The following is a 23,545-nucleotide window of genomic DNA, read 5'->3' on the forward strand; positions in this document are numbered from 1 at the left end:
GTGCATTTTTTTTTAAAAAAAACCACAACATTCTTACAGATGTAAACATCTGTGACTTCACTCTCTGCCTATGTCAGGATTTGACGTTTGTTGAGTGATTAAAAAATGTTTCTGAAATGGAATTGATGTGTATCCCCCAAAGTTTTCCAGCTGCCCTCTCAGCCATATGGATTCTCAACTCTTACAAAGGACAAAGAATGTAAACTGTGTTGAGTATGTAACGGGCTCTGAGAATGATCTCTTCTTGAATAATAGAAGGTAGGAGGGTCCAGATTAGTCGTGACTCCTTGAGGGTCACACAGAAAATCAGTGACACCATTCCATTAGAACTGAAGCCTCCTACTTGTCAAACCACTGTAAGTGGGTTCCAAAATCACTTAGAACTGGAGTCTTTTCTGGTCTACTTTGGTAATCATTTTTAGCATTTTAACTGGAAAGGCCATGATGTTCCATTCACACAATGGATTTTCCCAGATCAAAACTGCCTTCCTTGATCTCATTCCCATCTAGGTGCTGTTATTTCTCATGAGGCACCTAGGGACTGGCATACTTTATATCTCTATGCTCCAGGACCTAGCATGATACTTGGAGCTATGGGTACTTAATAAAAGCTTTATTTTCAATCACTGCATTGATTCATTCATTCTGAGGATGGGCCTCATCTCTACATGACCCCTCAAGGGCATTCATATTTCAAGGCTCAGACATAATGATAATAAACCCAGTTGACTTCCAAGCCAACCAGCCTAAGATTATGCATGCAAATCTAAAAACGAGCTCAGAAATAGCATAATCTCACTCCCTCATTTTACAGACTAGGAAACTGAGGCCCGTTATGGTTTAGAAATTTGCCTAAAATGGCATGAGAAGTAAGTAGCCTCCCATTTTCTCATTTAGACTACAGTTAATTTCCTGGCCTGCCACCTGTAAGATCTGCCAGCCAAGACCATTTGATGATGTCTAGCCTCTCACGGCTTATTTGTAGAGCTCCTGATAAGTTGCACCATTCATCTGGCAGATCACTCAACCGCTCTCTGACTTTTCAAATAAGGAGAGCTGCTCAAATCATCTTGTGAATGGCAAAGGCTTCTTTACTAGGAGAAAGGAAGTGGATGAGAGCAAGAGGTGGAAGGAAGGCCCATTGGCTTCACCCAAAGGGCTCTCACCATCCCAAATGCTTCCATGAATCATCTGTTCCCAATGATGAAACTTTTAGCAGCAGATTGGGAGTGCCTGGAGCTACTGATGGTCCAAAGCATCCTCAGAAGTTGGGCTTTGAGTGCTTCGGGATTTAGGGTCAGTCAGCACTGTCCAGAGGCTGGCTCTAGAATGCCTACACTTCTTCAAAGTCTTTTCTGGGATGTTGGCTAGGACTGTGGGACCATTACCCCTGCTTCTATGAATTTGTTGCACTAGACTGGAAATTTTGCTCCTGTCTGAGGAATACGGCAGGGTGCTGTGAAGGAGTGAGAACAGAACTTTGAAATCAGGAATGTAGGTTGCTTTAACCAAAGTGCTTTGTTTTGCAAACAGGCTCTAGAAATTACATGCAGAGTTGTACACACGCATGTCAGGGATGGACTTCTCATCCATCTGGCATCATGGGAGAGGGAGATGTTTCAAATGAGTACATTTCCCCCACAATGCCCCTCCCACCCCCTTAGTCATTCAGAAGACGTCTCTTGGTAAAACCTTGTCTTCAGGACTGGCTTGTTGCCTCGTTCTCTCTGCTTCTCTGGCCCAGCTTCTCATTGCCCCCATCAGCTCTTGCAGGCTCTGAGCTCAGAGAAGGCGCCCAGCCCGACTTGTTGAGGGAGGTCTCTCGTGAGAGAGTCTTATCCCACGTCTCATTGCTATCCTTATTTACTGACATCCTTTAACATGGATGGCCCAAGGCCACCATTATCAATTCCATTTCTAATGCTCAAACTCCCTGTTCTCAGGACACCTTTACACTCTTAAAAATTGTGTAATAACCCCCAGAATCTTTTATTTGTGTAGGTTATATGTAGCAGTATTTGACAGATTAGAAATAAAACAATCTTAGTATTATTGTGACAATAATTGTGATGTTACAGGTACCCTTAAAGGGTCACGGTACCCTTAAAGGCGATTCCTGGGGATCATCGGACAACATTTGGAGAACCGTTCCTCTAAAATGGGGCTTCCCAAAAGTCTTAGTGCAGTTTAAGGGTACCAGAAGTTTAAAGTGCACTAAGACTTTGGGGACACTGTATACAGTTGTCACTGGGAACCACCAGGATGGGCTACTCTGCATTTCCCTCGTATTCGTTGGGTCCAGGATGCTGGTTTCTGTATTAGTCCTTTCCTTTTCTTTCTTACAGGTCTTCTGTACTTAGAATATTCCTATCACATGTGCTATCCCATTACTCCGTCAATAGTTTGTTATTAAGTACCTACTGTATGTCACACAAGATCTGGAAAGAAATAGATGTTTTTAAGGGAAGCCAGAACTTTTAAAATTAGGTTTCTTAACTTTACATACAGCATCAAGCATGTAAACTGTAACTCTGGGAAGTCAATAAGATCCTGGTTTTAGTGCTTAAAAGCTACCTTAGAGATCAGCCAGTCTAACCCCTTCCTTTCTTTAATATGAGGAAACTGAGGTCCAGAGGGAGTTAGTGATGTCTTCCCAGCTCAGCTGAAGCATAATAGAATCTGCCCCAAGCCCTTATTTTCACTCTGTGTCTTTCTGTTTCAAGTGTGTTTCTTGTACACAACATATTGTTGGATTGTGGTTTCTAATCCATTCTGCTATCTGCTTCCATGTTATGAGTAAGCTCATCCAATTCACATTGACAGTTATGATTACTGTGTATTTTCCTATAACGTTTTTTTCTCTGTTTATTCTTCTCTTTCTCTCTTTCTACCATGCCATTCCTCAAAAGAATGTTTTGCTTTTGACCACTACCTTTTTTTTTCCTGTTCTCCCTTTTATCAGCAGCCCCCTCCACCCCCGACTTAAATTTCTTCTTCTCCTACTTTCTTGTATGGAAAGATACATTTCTGTACCCAACTGAGTGTGTATATTGTTCCCTCTTTGAGCCAATTCTGATGAGAGTCAGGTTAAGGCATTTCCCAACATCCCCACCCCCATCTTCCCCTCTACTGTAAAAGTTCCTTGCACTTCTCTTTTATGTGAGATAATTCTCCCCATTCATCTCCTTTTCCTTCTTCCAGTGCCTTCTTTCTCTCCCCTTAATTTAATTTAATTTTTTAAAAAAATCTTCTCGTACACATGCCCTGTGTCTTTGTATGTATCTTCTAACTGCCATGATGATAAAATTCTTAGGAATTACAGTTAGTATCTTCCCATAGAGGTATATTTTAACCTATCTGAGTCCCTTATGGTTTCTTTTTCCTATTTCTCTTTTCATGCTTCTCTTGAGTCTTGTATTTAAAAGTCAAATTTTCTATTCAGTGCTGATTTTTTCATCAGGCATGCTTGAAAGTCTTCCGTCTCATTAAATATCCATTTTTTCCTCTTGAAGGATTATATTCTGGATAGACTTGGTTGGTACTCTTGCTTGTAATCCTAGCTCCTTTGCACTCTGGAATATTATATTCCAAGATGTTTATTTTCCATCTCTGAAATATAAGTGAAAGGGTTGATTCTTCCTCATGAATGGTGCCACTTTTGCATTTAATAAGGCTCCAGCACACCTACAAAAGCCCATCATCATGGATTATAGCAATGCTTGTCTATTTGAAGCACCAACTTGAATGTTGGTCAATGTCTATTTAAAGAATTGATAGACAGGACTTGTATAATTCTGTGGCTGACATATTCTTTCTTTTGCTGCCAACCTGACCTGGTGACAAGGCCCTCCAAACTTATCCTGGGTCATTGGTAGATGTAAGACATCTAATCCTTTAGAATTAGTGTTCTGGACCCCTACCAAAATCACTCTGGAGCTTGCATGTTCCTAGCATTACCTTGGAAAGACCATGGCCAACTCTGCTTTGCAAGGAGACTGGAAGTGGAAAAAGTTTGATGAGTAGTAGCAACCAATGTCTATGAGAAAATATTCTTCCAAGAAAAACGTTTTCTTCTTTTCTGAGAGGAGAGAAGGAGGTCTGTGTGGGTTTTTCGGGTGGCTTGGTCCTTAAGTTTCTTTTCTCACCATATAACTGTAGGTTTTTATCCTCTAGACATTTGAATGTGTCTTATAATTCATTGAATCATTGCAAGTGATTGGAACTCAGGTTCCTTCTTTCTGTTTTAAACTATCAAAAAAATACCCTATGTCTTAAATCAGAAGTCTTAATACTTTGTTATGTCATGCACCCATTTTGAACAGCAGATGAAACCTGTAGGACCTTCATTAGAATAATGTTCATAAATGCATAAAATACATAGGATTACAAAAGGGAACAATTATATTGAGATAGTTATCAACATATACATATATGTGTGTGTATATATGCATACATGTGTATATATATGCACATGTATGTGTGTGTGTGTATATACATATATATGATGTGTGTATAATCCCTCCACCTACCCAAATACTGAGAAAAGTTTCAAGAGTTATAAATATTATCTTTCTATATAGGAATGTAAACAGTTCAGCTTTAGAAAGTCCTTTATGATTTCTCTTTCCTGTTTACCTTTTCATGCTGCTTTTGATTCTTGTGTTTGAAAGTCATATTTTCTATTCAGTTCTATTTTCATCATGAATGCTTGAAAGTCCTCTATATCATTGAATGACCATTTTTTTTCCCCTTGAAGTATTATACTCAGTTTTGCTGGGGAGGTGATTCTTGGTTTTAATCCCAGTTCCTTTGACTTCTGGAATATCCTATTCCAAGCTTTTTGATCCCTTAATGTAGAAGCTGCCAGATCCTGTGTTATCCTGGTTGTATTTCCACAATACTCGAATTGTTTTGTTTTTTTTTTAACTGCTTGCAATATTTTCTCCTTGACCTGGGAATTCTGAAATTTGGCCACAATATTCCCAGGAGTTTCTCTTTTCAGGTCTCTTTAAGGAGGTGATCGGTGGATTCTTTCAATATTTATTTTGCCCTCTGGTTCTAGAATATCAGAGCAGTTTTCTTTGATAATTTCATGAAAGGTAATGTCTAGGCTCTTTTTTTGATCATGGCTTTCAGGTAGTCCCACAATTTTTAAATTGTCTCTTCTGGATCTATTTTCCAGGTCAGTTGTTTTTCCAATGAGATGTTTCACTTTATCTTCTATTTTTTCAGTCTTTTGGTTTTGTTTTGTAACTTCTTGGTTTATCGTATAGTCATTACCTTCCTTGAACTCCACTCTCATTTTTAAAGAACTATTTTGTTCAGTGAGCTTTTGAATCTTCTTTTCCATTTCGCTAATTCAGCTTTTTAAAGCCTTCTTCTCCTTGTTGACTTTTTGGACCTCTTTTTCCAATTGAGTTAGCCTATTTTTAAAGGTGTTATTTTCCCCAGCATTTTTTTGATTCTCCTTTAGCAAGCTGCTGACTAGCTTTTCAAGCTCTTTCTAGCTATACTTTAGCCTGGATTTCAGCCAAGGTGTTGCTAAATTTCATATGCTCTCCTTGTGGACAAGATGGAGAGACATGGGTTGGAAGATCAGAGGATTAGGTGGATTTTTCAGTGATAAAATGACTGGATGGTACATGTGGCCATTAGTGACTGTTTTTCACTGTTGACTTGGAAAAGCATCTGTAGTAGAGTACCTCAGACATCTGTGTTTGTCCTTGAGCTGGTTAATGCTCTACCAGTAACTTAGAAAATGTCATAGATTCCTGGTACCTAGTAAGTGCCTACTAACCACTAGTAATGCTTTTTTCATTCATGTATTTGTTCATTGTTGGGATGCTTATCAAATTTGTGCCTGACATATTGCCAGGACAGAGTTGGGTTCCAAAATAAAAAACAGTTTTCAGTAACCTAAGTTTGACATAAAATAAATGAACCCAGTTACCAAAAGCAACATGTAAGTATTGGGAGGTATATGGGAGAAGGTTGTAGGGGGACAGAGAAGGCCTGAATCTAATTTGTTGAAAATTAATGAGGTTAAACATAAAATCTCACAGTGGTGTGTGTGTGTGTGTGTGTGTGTGTGTGTGTGTGTGTGTGTGTGTGTGATCATATTTGTAATTAGTAATTTTGGGAAGTTGTGTTTTCAGAGCTGTTCTGATAAATAGCCCTGTGGGGTTCAGTGCACTATAAGCACAATATGAGTCAGTGTCATGATATAGCAGTCAAAAGAAGCTTGAGCAATCTTAAGCTTGATTAAGAGAGCTGTGAGGTCCTAAAGGAGGGAGAAGGGATAGTTACGGTCCCTTAGTACCTCACCGGAGCCAGAATCTGAAGTATTGGGTTCAGTTGTGGAGACCTTCCTGGAGAAGGGCTGGCAAGGCTAGGTGCTCTCACAGGCTTTAGAAGCTTACAGCTTAAAATCTCAGTGAATGTATAGTTCCATACTTGCATTGATGAGGATGAAAATCCACCAAATGAGTCACAGCCTTTCCACACCACCTTATCATCTGTGACGTTTACTCCGACATAGGAAAGATCTACCTTAGGTCTTTCACTCAGTCTTTATGTTTATGTCAGTCTTCCTCTGTCTTTGTTTCTGATCACCCATCTTCATATGTTTCCCCACTTCTTCCTCATCTGTGTAAACATTTTATTTTCATGTCACCTCTCTTGAGTAGATCATTGTTAGAAATCTGCTTTCTCCTTACTCTCACCACACATCACTCTTTTGTCCTGTGGCTAGAATTTTTTGTTGATTATAGTGTCTGATTCTCTGACTTCACACCGGCAGGGGAATAATTGTGTCAAAAAGATGATTTCTTAAAAGGAAATTATCCCAGTGAGGTCAATCCTGCGATATATTTTCCTAATATATTATTTGCCCAAGGTTTTTTTTTTTTTTTTCATGGAAACAAGAAACAACACTTGGAGAATGAAAAGAATTATGTGTTGCCTTCTTTGTTTTTTATAAGCTAAAAGATACTGGCAATTTTGATGTTTGAAATTCATTCTTTTTTTATTTTTCTTGAAATGTAAGTGCTACATTGGGAGAAGCTAAGGCTATATTCCCAGAGGAAAACCTGCTATTTCCTTTTAGATTGAGGATGAAACAGACATTGGACTGGTAAAATCATGAAAGTTTCCCTCACCATGAGGAACTTTCCATCCATGAAACATGAAATTCAGAATTAGCATCCTTGGACTCTGGCTCTTTCCCAGTATTTGTGTAACGGAAGAGTGTAAGATCTATCCAAATGGCTTCATGATGTCAGGACAAACTTCCTGTCAGATAGTTGTCCTCTAGTGGAATGGGCGGCCTGGAGGTCACCCAGGTCCCTTCCTGCTCCTTCATGTCTTCCTCCTGCAGATGGGCTCACGGACCACTGAGGTATTGCTCGCCTCATTTTTACTTTCCCATGACCAATCTGAATTATGAACGTACTATTATTCTAATTATCATTATAATTTTCTCAAAGACAGAGAAAAAGGAAATGAGTAACACAAAGTAAAACAGGGAAATTGTGGCTGGGAAAGTTTTTAACCCCCTCCCCCAAACCCACTTCATTTCCAATCTAATTTCCTCAGACTCTCTGTAGATTTCTGATCTTGAGAAAGAGGGTGAACTCTGCACACAGCCTGGCCCTTCACCTCCGACCTGATCCCAGATAACCACAGTCAAATGCATAGTGTTTGGAGCACTGACAAACTGAACGAAAGAGGAGCTTCTAGGGTAGCTGGGTGAAGCAGTGGTGGTGCAGAGGGCCAAGTCTGGAGTCAGGAAGACCTAACTTCAAATATGGCTTCAGACACTTAGTGTATGACTCTGGGCAAGTCACTTCACCTTGGTTGCCTCAAGTTCCTCATCTGTAATATGAGCTGGAGAAAGAAATGGCAAACTCCTCTAATATCTCTGCCAAAAAAACCCCACAGGGTTCAGGAAGAGTTAAACTTGACTAGAAATGACTGAAACAGCTGAAGAAGCAGAAATCATGGGGGGAGACCAGGAGAATGGCCTCCTCTATTCTTCTTAAAGGCAGTCTACTGAGAAGGAAGAGTGTGGCAGGACCCCCAGCAGCTAGGAAGGAACGAGAACAACAAGGACCCTTTTGGCTATTCTTGTCCCAGATGCCTGATTTTGCCTGCCACATTTGATCTTCTCGGTCCCTTTCAGACCATACCTGTGTAGTTTTCAGTCCTGCTCCTCCCCTCCAATGGGCCTGACTCAGTTTTCCTTATTGTACTTTTAGATGTTTTTGCTGTTTTTTTGGTTGTTAGTTTGTTTCGGTTTGTTTCCAGAAGACAGAGTTTGGTTTTGTTTGGGATGGTTATTCTGTGTGATTTTTTTCTTTTTTGAACTTTCTAATTTAATGAGGGAGTTCCTTTTCTCCCAGCCTCATGGCAAAGTGTTCTGTTTGTTTGGTTGCCAGTGTCTGTGAAATAGTTGAAACTTCTTCGAGGAAAGGTGCTACATGAAGACCAAGGGAATTAGAAATTAAAAAAAGCCCCAGGAGCTTTTTGAGGACTGTCCTGGGTGCTTTGAAGCCCAGTCTCCAGACCTTAAGTGGAAAAGATTTTTATTTTAAAAAAAGTGTGTCTTTATATACACAAAATATATGTATTTTATATGTGTGTATATATGTATGTGTTTACATATTACATTTATATTTTATTATATTGTATATTATATTGTATCGTATTATATTTCATATTATATCATGTCCTATCATGTCATTATTTTTATCATATTTACTACATTCTATATAACACATACATATGTATACCTGCGTACACATATATCATTATGTAGACATATTTTTGTATCACCTTTAATTCTAAATGTGCTTCTTCTTCTACCAGCAAACAATCTCCTAAAACAAAAATCTAGACAAAAACCAGTTCACCCAAACTGCTAAATGCCTCACTCCAGTCTGCCATTATGTGCCCATAGGTCCCCACTTCTGCAGGAAAGGGTGGGGAAAGGCTAGGCCAGGGCATGAGGATTCCACAGGGTCACATTGCAGGGTATTTCTTCCTTTTTCCATATCCATCTCTGTGGCCATTTTGTATTTTATTTTCCTTCTTTTGCTTTCCTGACATTGCTTGGGTTCTCATAAATCTTCCAATGCTTTAGGAGTCTTTCCAAAGAACCAGATGCATTCAAGTTGTCTGAAAGAGTAATTCTATATAACAATTGCGTTTCTTACCATTTTGGAGCCTCCATTTTGTAAATGGAGTAAAATGGGAACAATGCTCTCTGCCATCCCTCCCTCAAACATCTACTAGATGCTATGAGGAACTTCTAACGACTATTGCCACTAGGCCCTGTTTGTCGTGTGTGTGTGTATGTGTGTGTGTGTGTGTGTGTTGTTTCTTTGCCTCAGGAGTTTACCAACTGTATGAGCCTAAGCAAGTTCCTGTGCCTCAGTTTCCTCATCTGTACAATGATCTTTTGAGTTGATCATTGTTGGAAACATGCTTATACCTGTCATGGAGCTGACCTCTGGGTCTCATTTCAGCTCTAAGTCCCCCAATCCCTGTTTTACAAGTGAACAAGCCCAGGCTTGATGTTCAGTGTCTAGAGAATGATTTGAGCCCAAGTGTCTCCTGACACCAAGCTTGGCTGGTCCTCTTGCCACTTCTGTCATTTCCATTTCTGAAAATAAGACAATATATTAACCCTTCTTTGGGACCCACACTGCCTCCCATTGTCTTTACTTAGCATTCTTCTTGGGTCCTGCTCTTGCTTTTCTATGCAAATAAACCAGCAAGAATTGAAACTCTCCATAGCAGAGAGGGGCAGATACATGCCTGGCCCATTTCCTTGTAGATCACCACAAAAAGTTCCTGTTTCTGACTCTGTGATAGCCAGCCAAGACCCAGAATGAGTGTCCAGGGCTATGTTTGCAGCAGTGGTTCCACAGAATGTGTATTGAATTCCATTTAAAAAGTCTTTCTCAAATACATGTGTAGCAGGAGATGGAGATGCCAAGACAACAATATAACTCTTATCTGCTAATAGGGAGATTGCAGTCTCTGGGTGGTGAACAACTTGGATTCAGATAGGAGCATATGTGATATGGACTCAATACACAGAAGGGATGTCAGGGTTGAAGGGAAATACTTGATAGGTAGGATGATAAAATGCCTTGCATCATGGACAGCTCAGGGGGTCCTTGGAGCAGTGGCCCACTTGTTCATGAGCCTTAAGGGCTATACTGCTACTCAATCTAAGGGAAGTACCTGCTAGGGTACCTTCAATTTGCAAATCTGTCCATCCAATTCTATCCTCTCCATGGTTCATGGTACCCATGGGGGATAATTTTCTGTCTGCCCCAGACTGCCAGAGAGTACCTTGGTTTCTATCAGCCTGAGTCATATGAGAAGGCCTATATCTTGTCCATGAGGCATGCTAAGTCAGTAACTGCCCTGGATTGTCTGAGAAGTTGCAGGCCCTTCCATAAAATCAGGTTTCCTTTCTCTGTGCATTGGTGAATCTGTATGTGTTAATTTGTTGATTTGGAATACAGACAGTCTTTGGAACCTCCTTAGAACTGGTGGAGCCTATGGTGGCTGGCTTCCTTTTGTTTATTGGGCTACCAAAGTTTCCTCTATTGATTCCTTTTTGTTTACTGTGTAACATGTCATCATTACATAATACCTTATCACTTTTATAGAGTGCAGTATGCAAATGTGTCTCAATATTCCAAGAAACTATGGTTCCATCTCTGTGGATCTGTGCTCCAGTGACATAGGCTCATCTTAACATCACAAACACTATTAGAGACTCCTGATGCCTGGGAACCTCATCTCACTGTGGTCAATCTGTAGAACCTCGGTCAAGCTTCCCTGGGCTGATATCCGGATAATCAGCCTTACGACCCTTCCATGGTCTTAAATCCTTAGATCATGGGATCATAAATCATGTAAAGCAGCTCTTCTCCCCATTTTTACATATGAAGAAACTGAGGCGTGGTCACATATTGTAGGAAGCAGAAGAGCTGCAACTTGAATGAGGGGTGAATAAGTTGAAGCAGCCTTAACCCAGAAGGGTTATCATGTAGAAAAAAGGTTTAAACTTTGTTCTGGGTAGAACCATGAGTCATAGGTGGAAGGGACAAAGAGGGAAATTTAGACAATCATTTGTGTCCAGTAGCATTTAAGTGCCTCCAAGTTTCCAGGCACTGTATGTGTGGAGGGGAGTGGGAAGAAAAGGCAAAAACAGTTATTGGTCTCAAGGAGATCAATACCAGGACACTCCCAGGGCTGAGTGCTGTCCCCCAAGAGAAATGAGTTGCCTTGAAAGGTTGTAGGTTCTCCATTATTGGAGGCCTTTAATGCAAGGCTGAATGGCCACTTTTGGGGTGTGTTGAGTTGGGGGATGCCTTTCCAAGTACAAATTTGACCTGATGGTCATCAGTTTCTCTTTAAGTTCTGAGATTCTGTCTGTCTATCCACTTAGACAACCATGTACGTGTGTGTGTATGTGTGAGCTCCCAGCCACCCCCACACACATACAGAGGGATCTAATAATTTATCCACTTCGAAGTCCTGTCTTGCACAGATGAAGGGCTTGCTAGAGGTTTGGGAAATCTGAAGGTGTTTGTCTTCTCCCTCTTCCAGGGTGGCCACCCAGGTCCTGGGGCCCCTACTTCTGGCCCGTCCTTCCGCCCAGAGGATGAATTGGAACATCTCACCAAGAAGATGCTGTATGACATGGAGAATCCTCCCTCTGATGAATATTTTGGTAAGTGCCACTTCGGGATGGATCACTAAAAAACCATTGTCCTTTGTCCTTAGATGCTCTACCTGGTGATCTGTCTGGAGGAATGTCATTGAATGTGCTGATGACTCTGCAGATGTGGTGCTTGAGGCTTAGAGATACTGAGTCACTTGCCCAGGACCATGTAGGTGGTTCAATCAGTAAATGCACCAAGCTGCAAACAGAACCACAATCCCATCTTGAAGGGGCTCAACTTGTGATGGTGGAGACCTTCAAGGTCCATCCAGAGTAGTTAGAAGGTCACATCTGAGGGGAAAGTTCTTGTGCAGAGTGATGGCACCTGGACTGTGCCTCTTCCAAGAGTGACAGATCAGAGATGACTGGGAAGGCTTCCTAAGGAAGGCGTATGGCAGAGTCTGGGATTCAAAAAGCCTGTAGAGAATAGATAGGACTAAGATAGGGAGAGGGCAGGTGAGAGAGGACCATCCCAAAGTGAGCAAGATATTGGTGAGTCAAGAGGAATAGTAAGGACATCTCACTGAGGACATCTCTGCTCCTTAACATCTGCTAAGACAGGGATCCTAAGCTAGTGAAAAGAAAAACGGGTCTAGAGACACATAAAGAGTAATCCCAAATGCATGGGACAGACCATTCAGGATGCAGAGTTGAAAGCCATGATGGTTCAAAGTGGATGGCAGAGAGTGTAAGGCGACGATTGCCAAATGGAAGTCTGGCTGTGGTCCTGCAGGCTGCAATTGAAAGTTCTGACCAATTGCCATGGGAACTGTAGCACTGTAAATGGCTGTCAGCTGACTGACTTACATTTTATTGGTTTGGTTTCAACAAATTTGATTGCAATCTATCAAAGGATATTGTGACATGATAGAACAAAACAAGGCCAGGAGGCAGAGGTTGAATCAAGAGGGTGTGACCTTAGACACATCACTCATCCTCTCTTAAACTCTGTTCCCTCACCAGGGTTCGTGATGCCTAATCATAACAGGGTGGGAATGAAAAGACTTTGTAAACTCTTCTAGGAGCACCCTAGAGTTCAGGGAGCCAAGAAAAGGCCCCATCCTCAGTTGCTCTAACCAAAGGATTTTTTGAAAATGTACAGATCACTGCTTTACCTACTCATCCCAGTACAAGGGGCACCCCTCCCACTGCCATTTTTTGGGTGCTGATCTTTGACTTAAAATGAAATCACTCACATATCTTTCTCCAGGGAGTTAACTCCACCTAGATATAGGCTAAACTGTATACAGTCCGCAGCTCTTAGGGGTGTGAATTTATATCCTGGTATAGACAAAGGGAGCTGGACCCTTTCACAAATGAAAAAATCTCAAAGTAAGCAGACCCCCCTGGAACCTTTGGGAGTACACCAGTCATAAGTATAGTTGGAAAAAATCCCATGAAGTCAGAGGACACAGCTTGCTGGGCCAAACAGTGTCTCCTAATATCTTGACAAGTATTTAAGTAAAAGTATATAGTTTTTACACCTTCAAGAGAATGGCAGCAAACCTACCAGCCCATGCCTGCAATTCTTTCTGATGATGAGCCTTTGATTTGAAGAATCTAATTAACCTTTTTTGGACAGCTCTGAGACATTCTCTTAAGTCATGGAAATATTTGGTAGAAATAATTCTATTTGAATAGACTGGCTGGAGAAAGGTCACTTGTTCAAATCAGGTGCACCTTGTGGGTTCCAGATAAAAAGCCCCACCCTTTGATATGATTCTGCCCTCGTTTCTCTGTCAAAGCATTGCTTGTCCATCTCCCATATCCCATAGGGCATCAGGGCCCTTGTTTGTCTTTAGGCCTGTTTGGCATTCTTTCATCATCCTGGCCCCTGACAAGTTTTATAATCGTAGACATGTCCATCTCTCTGTCTGTCTGTTGTCTGTCTGTCTCTCTCTGTAAAATCAGAATAATAACCTTCCAGTGCATCATCATAAGCTAGGGCACCATCCTTGTGAAGCGCTAATAGAATGTTCTGTGCACTTGGTTGCCAGTAGACAGCTTGTCTTTGCTGTGTGCCTTGAGTGCGTGTGCGTCTTCCCTGCTGAGGGTCACTAACATAAGCTTTAGGAAGTCACTCCTGCAGCAGTCACTTCAAACTCTGGTGCAATGAACAAGGTTGATACTGACTTCTCCACAATTGCTACTATTTTATAAGACTCAAAGTGCTTCACAGATATGCTCTCGTTCTACCTTCACAACAACCCTGGGAAGTAGATGCTACCAGTTCCTCTATTTTGCTGGAGAGGAAGCTGAGGCAAAAAAGGTTAAGTGACTTGTTTGGGGTCCCAGAGCTGGTAAATACCTGAGGCTGTATTTGAATTCAGGTGTTGCTGACTCCAGGCCCAGCACTCTTACTTGCTGCGTCTTGGAGCTGCCAGACTAACTAGGTCACTGGACTTTGCATTCCCAATATATGGATTCTTTGTAGAGTCTTGCAAAAAGAGAATGCACTGGCACATCAAAATAAAACTTTGGTTTCATGGTGAAACATTAGACTGTTGGTTCTTCTATGCATGGGAGTGGAAGAGACTGTGCATTGCAGGGGGGTCACTAGTCACTATCAATCTCTTCTTGTACCCCATACAATGGGCATTCATGTGGGGAAGTCTGAGAGAACAGATTCAGATTAGTCCTCTTGTCTAGGCTATAGCCTGAGGTTACTCTGGGTTCCTATCTTGTAGGTGAGGTTTTCCTGCATGGGTGGCAATGTGAGGTTTCCAGTGAGTCTTAGCCTCTTGATCACTTTGTGATAGATAGATAGATAGATAGATAGATAGATAGATAGATAGATAGATAGATAGATAGATGGTGGATGGATGGTGGATGGATCGATGTATAAATATAGTAATGCTTCCTTTTTGTAGCATGTAGAGTATAGATCTTACTTTTCCTCATATTTCCCTCCACAGTTAGGAGTTCCATCATCACATGTATAGTTTTGCCAATGTTTTCATTATCTCTGCTTCATTAATCCCACAGAAGCCAGTGATTAACGATAGATAGACAGACAGACAGACAGGTAGATAGATGGATAGATAGATAGGTAGATAGATAGGTAGATCTGTTAAGGTAGAGAGGCAAATCTCTTCCTGAATGTTAGTAATTTTCCTAACTGGGAACTTGGAACAATTGTGATTTTATTCTTAACTGTTCATCTCATATCAACTTCTAAGAAGAGTGAACCACATGAATCTCTGTGGGGCCTTCCTGGTGCCTCTAGGCTGAGAAGGAGCTAATTATCATAGTAAGTCCTCATATAAGTATAAAAACTTTTCAAAATGAATATAAAGTTATTGCTAGGTTTGAGGCAGAATCTAGCCACGGGAGGGTAAATAGTCTTCTTGTAGGAGGTGGCACTTGAAGATAGCTTAGAAAGATGTTTGTTTTTGAGAGGGACAGGAGGGGCAGTGGAATTCATTCTAGGAAGGTGGGCAAGCTTGTGTATAGGTATAGAAATGGGTGAGGTTGATTGGTGTGGGAATCAATATTTATTTCCACTTTTGGTCAGGACAAGTAGCTAGAGGTCAAGCAGAGGGGGAGGGTCTAGTCTTGACCCAGTCTCTGTCATGTCCCTGGAAAGGAAGCCCAGTTTCATTCCACCTTAGTTATATCTGAGCTACCTCTTAATACCTCAGAAGTGTGTCAGCAAACACCACAAATGTATATCTTTCTTCTGCCAAGACACAAGTGAAAAGCCATTGCACCTTGATACCATTTGGGCACTTTTCTAACCTGGTTTCCCATGAAAAGGTAGTTTATAAATATGTATTGTATGGGCTCCTGTCTATTTCAACCACTCTTAGAAATACTTCGGCGGATGCTTTCACTTCCCAAGAGAGTGAGTTTAGAAGGAAGAGTCCAATTCTTTAAGACAAACACAGGTCATGACCTCTGAACTGAGCTTTTGAGTCTGTTTTCAGACCAACAATGGCATCCTTGAATATAGAATAGAAGCACAATTGAAGGAGAGAAACATAAGAAAAGTCAGAAATTGGAGAAAGCTCCTCATCTGGTTCAGTTAGCCAGTCAGTTGGTCTTCCAGCATAAACCCATAGGCAATGAGGCTGCCTGCCTTCATTTGAGTGCCTGCCTGCCTGAATCCCTGATCTACGTGTTTCCATGGGCAACTGCTACCCAGGTCTTTGCAGCAGCAGACTCTCCCACCAAGTGCTGGAAGGAGCCTGGAGAGATGAGATCACTGATGGAGACTGGAGCAAGTGTCAGGGCTTGGATGAGCAGAGAGGAGGTCTGGATTTGAATGTTAAAGTCAATGAGGTGGACACTAACAATGTGCTAGGACTAGAACGTGGATGTCTTTATTTTACGTGTGTGTGTGTATGTGTGTGTGTGTGTTGGCTTGTTACTGTGTACCTTCTAATTCTCACTTACTATGAAAGAAGATGACATTCTGTTCTCACTGTCCTTGAAGCACATTTACTTCAAACCTTCAGCTTCTTGGCAGAGAAACCCAGTGCTTCAGAGGGATACCCTCTTGTTCATTTAAAAAGGAAAGATTCCTGATGTGTAGCAGCTGTGAGGTTGAGTGGTTCTGGAGGTAGGCAGGAGTTGTTTGGCATGAAATCCATCAGCTTTCCTGCAGAGGGAGGCTATGCTAGACCACATGGTGGCCTCCCAATCCAGACCTTCATGTTGTTGAACATGAGCTCACAATTATCTCTTCATTTTGTGTTCTGGGTCCCATTTATTCTCTTTCTGTCTTTAAATTTGATCCATTTAATATATAGTCTATATAGAAAATTGTTTAAAGACCTGTTGTGATTTTACAGGAGCCTTTCACAAATATTCATCATTAGAAATAATTTGTCCTTTAGCCTCTGGATTGTAAGACTTCTGATATTATTATTATATTATTATGTCTTGCTGAGTGGCACCAAATCAGGACCCCACTTCCCTCATACTCTCCCCTCCACTCCTGCCCATGAACCTAGAGATGAAATGCTACAGAGAGCAACTGGGTAAGTGAACCTTCTCTGGGAAGTTAGGAAGAGAATCAAAATGATGTCCAACCTTGTTATAAGAGGGTCTTCAACTGTGCTTGGTTCCTGACATTTGCAATGCAAAGGGAAGGATATAAGGAAGAAGGGACTGTTGACTACTTAAATGGGAACTAGGCTCCGAGGGTTTGTTTCCAATGCAGCCACTGGTGGTGGTGTTGTCCATGTTGTTCATCTCATAAAATGGAAGCATCTCAAGGTAAGCTTATTCCACTTTTCTTTGTCCTCATTTGCTACTCCTGTCACCAAGTGGACATTCTTTTGTACCCTTTATTTGGCAAGTGGTAGCAAGGATTCTTTTGGAGGTATTGGTTGGTCCAGATGAATCTAAGGTCCCTTTGACTTTCAAACTCTATGGTTCTGTCATTCTAAGTAAGAAAAAGAGTTTAGCCAATCCAACTGATCTCTTGAATGCAGGTGATGGTAAAACAGCACTCTACACCCAGAATCTCCTACTTCTCCAATAAAAAGAGAAAGGTTGCCTAGGAACAACAACTTCTGGAACAACACAGGACCTTGGACAGCGTATAAACAGTGCCTTTCTTTTATAGCAGAAGAGTCTGAGGCTAGATGGGGCAGGGAGTTGGCCACTATGGGATTGTTGGGATTCGAGTTCAGGTCCATGACTGCCATGTTCAGTTTATTTTCCTTCTTGTGGACTATAGTTCCTCACCTGCCTTCCTAGACCAAGTTGATGATTGAAAATTGGAAAATATTCATCTTCATTTCAGTGCTTTCTTTCTGTTCTGTTTTTGTCATCTTTGTACATCAGGATCTTTTTCCTTCACTTTGTGTCAGTTCATCCCAGTCTTCTCATGTTTCTCTGAATGCCTCATATCGGTCCTTTCTTATAGTGATGTCTTGGTATGCTCTTCTATCATGCATTGATCCACAATTGCCTAGGAGACATCAGTTCCTGACTTGTCACTGACTATGATCCCAGTCAGTGAGTAAATGAGCAACTGAATGCCTTTGGGCCAGGCTTCATAATTGGTTACAAAGTAGAAAAATAGGGTTGCTTTGAAACGTGCTTGGAGAGCCCCAGCTGGGGGCAACAAATGATTCCTCCTGTACTCCTCATGCATTTCCCAATTTGTGAGAAGAAAATGACTTTCCACGCCAACCATATTTCTGATACCGATGGGGACATTGCTCCAGGTGGTCCAGAGGAGCAGGTGCAGATGGAACTTCAAGCAATAAAAATCATGTTTTCACAAGAAAATGTCCTAATTAATTAAAAATCCCAAACCCACAATGGAAGAAAAAAATTTCAAAACCAAAGAAAGGAGACATTGATCAGAAACAAGCTCATTTTACAGTGTTTGCTACAAGGTGTTCATGTGTCTCAATGGAGGACTGCTTTTAGATTGATGGAAATCTGTTTTCCTTCCTTCCTTCCTTCCTTCCTTCCTTCCTTCCTTCCTTCCTTCCTTCCTTCCTTCCTTCCTTCCTTCCTTCCTTCCTTCCTTCCTTCCTTCCATTTTTTCTGCCTCACCCTGTGTCTACATCTCTATGTCTGTGTGTCTGTCTTTTTCTGTATCTTTCTGTCTCTCTGACTGTCTCTCCCTCTCAACTGCTACTAAAAGCATGTTTGCCCAGGGTAATACATGTTTCCAGGGCTAAATAAATAATTATTTTTCTTAAGTTTTTTTTTTTTTAATTTATTTATCCCATTTTAGTACACACTAATGTTTAGTCAAATAATTGTTTATAGCATATTCTTAAGCACTGAATTAGCTTCCCCTCCTGTTCTGTTCTCATCAACACAGCATTTTCCAAACTCAGGACCCTGTAGATAGTAGAAGGAGGAAGGGGGTGCTTTTTGGGTCCCAGGGACAAGTCCTCAGGCACAGTGATTACTGATGCTTCAACTGTGAATACAGGAAGCTGGAGGGCAGCAGTTCCCTACCTAGTTGAGAAGCAGAAATCCAACCCTAATGGAGGACAGGGGCCAGAAAAGGTCAATTCTTTGGGGGATGGGGATGGGGTTGCTATTTTTGTCAACTCAACCTAGATCCGTCTTATCAGGCGATGATTCATACTAGTCAGAACAGTGCTGGTCAGAACAGAACTCTCCAAACAGCACCTTTGGGGAAGTACTTTCCAGTTCATGTGCGTATGTTTTCCTGAGTCATAGTTCCCTCATTTTCAGCTACAAGTCAGCCCCAAAGAGCTCTGAGTTTTCCTTCTTCACTGATAACAAAATGGTGAGCTCTATATTCTCTGAAGCTGGAAGTTGTGTCTAGTGGGCAGCCAAGAAGGCAGCCAGTGGCTGTGAGCTGGTACCTAGGACTGCTTTCTTTCTGCTCTTGCATCTAGGATCCTCACTTTAGGTGGGAATTCATTCACTACCTGTATAAAGACCTACTATTAACAGAACATCATAATGCCGATGTGAACCCTGTACAACTCCCATCTGTGCATCAGGATGGGACTAGACTGGACTAGTCATTTTACTGGAGTAGGGAACTCCCTCTACCACAGTGCTATATCTGCTTTGAACCTTCTAGGCTATAGTCTCCTAGATCACTGAGAAGTGAATGACTCACCCAGGGTCACTCAGACAGTATGGGGCCGAGATGAGACTAGAACTTGAATCTTCCTGCTTTATATCAAATGAGATAATGCACTTTGGAAGCTTTAAAGAGCTTTATAAATGTGAGCTCTTAACAATTTCAGTTAGCATCCTTATTATATTAGCATCCTTATACCTGCTTCATCTCAATCCTCTGCATTACTGTAGACTTAATGGACATGCACTGTACAGAAATTATAACTTGCAGACCTGGCTGGTGGCCATGGGTGCTACTTCCCTTTAATTGGCAATCTCTCTAAATTGGTCACTGAGGCTGTGCAGTGAACAATAAGCATATACTGATTGGACAGTGTCTGTTGATTATGTTTTTAAGAGAAAGCTTCCATGTTTGTTAGAAATATCCAGAGGCAATGATTCCTGCTCTCAATAGATTTATTTTGTTCGTCTCCTGGTGGGGTGGGGGTGGGGCACACACCCCTACCCTGGGTCTGTTTTCATTCCCTTTCCCTCTTCACAATGAAAATGAAACACACACAAGCAGAGTTTTGCCCATTTTTAGAGGCAAACACCTCTTCTGTCCTCCCCCTCCCAGAATCAAATTCCCACTTTGCATTTCCAACCCACTGGAGTTGAAGATTCCTCTAGCTGTCTAGTAAGTCACTCCTCCCATGGGTGGGGGATGATCTATACTAGGTTGAGGATAACCAAGGGGTCTCAAACTCATTGGTGGGTTAGTTGGGGTATCTACCCCAAGCATGTGAAGACTTCCCCTGATGGAATAAGTGGATAAAAACAATTTGTTCCTATGGCCTTGAATTTCGGTGGAGTGCTTATGCTTACAGTTTGATCAGACATTGAAGACACCAAGGTCATCCACTGCATCCTGGACCGTCACCAGTTTTAGTGATTTCTGTCTTGCCACCAGTCTTTAATGTCTCAGAAAGAGACTGTGAGACTGATGACTTTGTTCAGTTCTGCCTCATTTAATTCCAATTCACAAACAAGTCAAGACATCCTCTATGACGTTATTGGCCCCCTTTGAAAGTAAAGGACAAATAGCAAGGTAATTCTTTCCATCATCTTATAATGTCACCATAGGAAACAGAAAACATTATATCCCCAGTTTTCTTGGGATTGCATCTTCTTTCTGAGCAGTGGTCTCTTGCTCTTCTCCAATTGATTATAACTGAAGGTGAGGAATTATTTCCTTTTACTTTGTGCCAAGCTTATGGAAATCCTTTATGCCCTTCCTCCACCCTCAAGTGGAGATCAAGAAAATCCTGTCCTGTTATCACCTTCCAGCATTGTTAGTGACTTTTTTCTGAGAGTACCTTACATGAACATGACACAGATTGATAATAGATACATAGAAAGATAACTCACACACACAGGTCTTGTATATCCTTTTCCCCCCATCTTTTCTAACCTTCATTGAAATGTGAGTTGTTTGAAGTCAGGTATCATGTTCTTACTTTCTTTGTGCCTCCAATGCTTAGCAGAATATCAGATATGGGATGTTTAATAAATACTAGTGAAAAAACTGACTAATCTTGACTCTGGCCCTGTGCATCCTGTGGTCAGGATGATCGTGGGGCAACTCTGATTTCCAAACCATAAAATTCATCTTAAATGAGACTTCACTAAAGTCTTACCATTAATCTCACCTCGAGTGCATCATTAGGAAATGAATTTTTCATAAGGAAGTTATATCTTTGAGAACTCCACACCCCCCCCCCCCCCCCAATTTGTGGCTAGAAAGTATTTCAAGGCATTATCTTTTTTATTCCTGGCAAAACTTGGTAGCCTTGTCTGACAACATTCATGCAGTGTATTTCTATTGAACAATTAATTAGTAAGTATTTACCCAGTCAAGGTACTGGGGATATTAAGATGAATAAATTAGACTGCCTAACTCAGTAAGAGCTTACACTTTTTGAGAGAGAATGTATATCCACAGAGAAGTATAATATGATGTTTCATTCAGTTTAGTGGGGAGCAAAATATAAAAACAAAACAAAACACTTTGGTAGAGGGACAGGTCAAAGGAGACAATAGAATAAATGGAGGGTGGGACAGGATAGAGGGAAATATAGTTAGTCTTTCACAACATGACTGTTATGGAAGTGCTTTGCATGACTACACATATATAACTATTTCAAATTGCCTATATATCTTATTACGAGATCTGGTCACTGACTCTGTGGCTGTTGGCTAATAAGGACACAACCAGATGCCATCATCTGCTGTAGGACACTATCAGGGTGCATCTCCATATCAGGATTATCAGCTGTCTGTGTACATCGTATGTCTTTTCTTGAGTTAATACAGTTGCTGAATACTTTTAAAGTACTCCCTAATCATATGTGGCACATGCAAGTGGTGTTAATATAATGTAAACATTAATTCCATCATGCTATACATTATAGATAATTTGCCATTATCAAAATAGATAATTCCCCTATTAATGTGGTTTCCTCCACTGTTGACGACCGTCTGTTGCCAAAGACCTATGTGCTGCCTTGCAGACATATGCATGTCATAACATATTTGTCTCACTCTCCCACCTCAGCTCTTATCTCCCTTTGAGTCAGCATTCAGTATTTACTTGCGGTGATCTCTGAATATTTGGGATGGCAGCGGATGAGAAACAACAAAATTGTTTTTTGCCTTGTTGTGTATGAGAAAGCCCTATATCTTCTCCTAACCTGCTGAGCCAACGACTTGGCCTTTTTTCATGTGGACCCGATCAAGAAATAATTTGAAAGAACAAGAGAGAAACTTTTGACTCAGCCCGTGCAGAATGAATCATAAACCATTTTCTCATCGGAGATGGGAACCGAGATGCAACCTTACCTCCCTGTCAGCATAATCACCCTGGAGTCCTTCTAAGCCACACAGAGCAGAGGCCCATTGAGCCTTCCTGCTGAGGGAAAGGCTCCAGTAGTATGGCCCAAAGGATCTTTCCTCATTCCTTTGGAAGGATCTTGACTTCTTTTCCCATTGGACTGAAACTTTGCATTGAACAACACTAATTGTTGGAAATCTCAGGAAAGGCTTCCTTTTCCTTTTGGGAGTAGAGTTGAAGCTGGTTGGCAAAGGAAGTCAGAAATCCTAAAGGTTAGAGTTTGAGGGGAAAATATTATAGGAATGGGGAATAGTCAATGGAAGGCTATGGAGGTTGAAGATGAATCAGTTACATGAGTTGGCCAATGGCAATGCATGGAACACTTGTAGTTCTTTATAGCCTAGCAGGTCCAGGCCTGAAGTAAATAAGGGTGGCTGGGAAACAAGGCAAAATCTGGCCACTGGGGAGTTGTGTCTTCCCTACTTATGTACCATCAGTAGACTTGTGAATAGTCGTAACTATTTTGGAAAGCAATTTGGAATGGTCACAAAAAGGTGCTCAGCGGTGTGTGCCCTTAAAGCCAGCTGTCCACTGCTCAAGACTATGTCCAAAAAAAATCAGAGAAGGAGGAAAAGTCTCTTTATGAACAAAAACATTTATTGCAGCTCTTTTATTTGTGGTGGCAAGAAACTGGAAACCAAGAGGATGCCCAAAAATTAAGGAGCAGCTTAATAATTTGTGATATGGACCTGATGGAATACTGTGGGGTTCCAAAGAATGAAAAAAAAATCATTGATTTCATGGAGATAAGGAAAGATTTGTATCAACTGATGCAGAGGAAGCAAGCAGACTGAGAACAACTTATAACATCAAAAAAAAATAAAAATGAACAATTTTGAGAATCATTACAAACTGATGAAGAAAGAAGCAGTGCATGCAATGACAAAAATAAGTTGGAAAATTGGAAGAACTATGATCAATATAACAGCCACCCTTGATTCCAGAGGACTGATGATGAAACACACAATACATTAGAGAGAGATGACAGATTTAGGATGTGGAATGAAACATATTTTTATTCTTGGTCAATAGGGGGATTTATCTTGCTTCACTATTCATGTTTATTGCAAGATGTTTTTTCTTTTTTCTTTTCCCAGTAGAATGTAGATGGAAGGGTGAGAAAATAGATTTCTGTTCATTTGCTTAAAAAAATAGAGTTAAAGTAAGACAGAGGTAATTCAGGTGTTCAGTGCTGGCTGCACTTTGAGATGAGGTCAGTATAGACTTAGTTTTACTTATTTTTTTAATCTTGTTACAAGGAACCCATGATGGATTGGGAATACTCTGTAAATGTATGTAATGTAAAAACAAAACCCATTGAAATGAACACTCAAATCTTT

General features: G+C 41.0%; 1 protein-coding gene across 4 annotated transcripts in view; it reads left to right on the forward strand.

Moving 5' to 3' along the window:
* The window catches only part of LPP (LIM domain containing preferred translocation partner in lipoma), a 666,236-nt gene that overhangs the window by 500,067 nt on the left and 142,624 nt on the right, over nt 1-23,545 (forward strand). For all 4 annotated transcript variants that reach the window (XM_072618829.1, XM_072618831.1, XM_072618830.1 and 1 more), the window contains one exon: nt 11,629-11,752. In XM_072618829.1, the coding sequence (XP_072474930.1) occupies nt 11,629-11,752 (124 nt within the window). The remainder of the gene's footprint in view (nt 1-11,628; nt 11,753-23,545) is intronic.

Source organism: Notamacropus eugenii, chromosome 6 (assembly GCF_028372415.1).
Source record: "Notamacropus eugenii isolate mMacEug1 chromosome 6, mMacEug1.pri_v2, whole genome shotgun sequence".
Lineage (NCBI taxonomy): Eukaryota > Metazoa > Chordata > Mammalia > Diprotodontia > Macropodidae > Notamacropus > Notamacropus eugenii.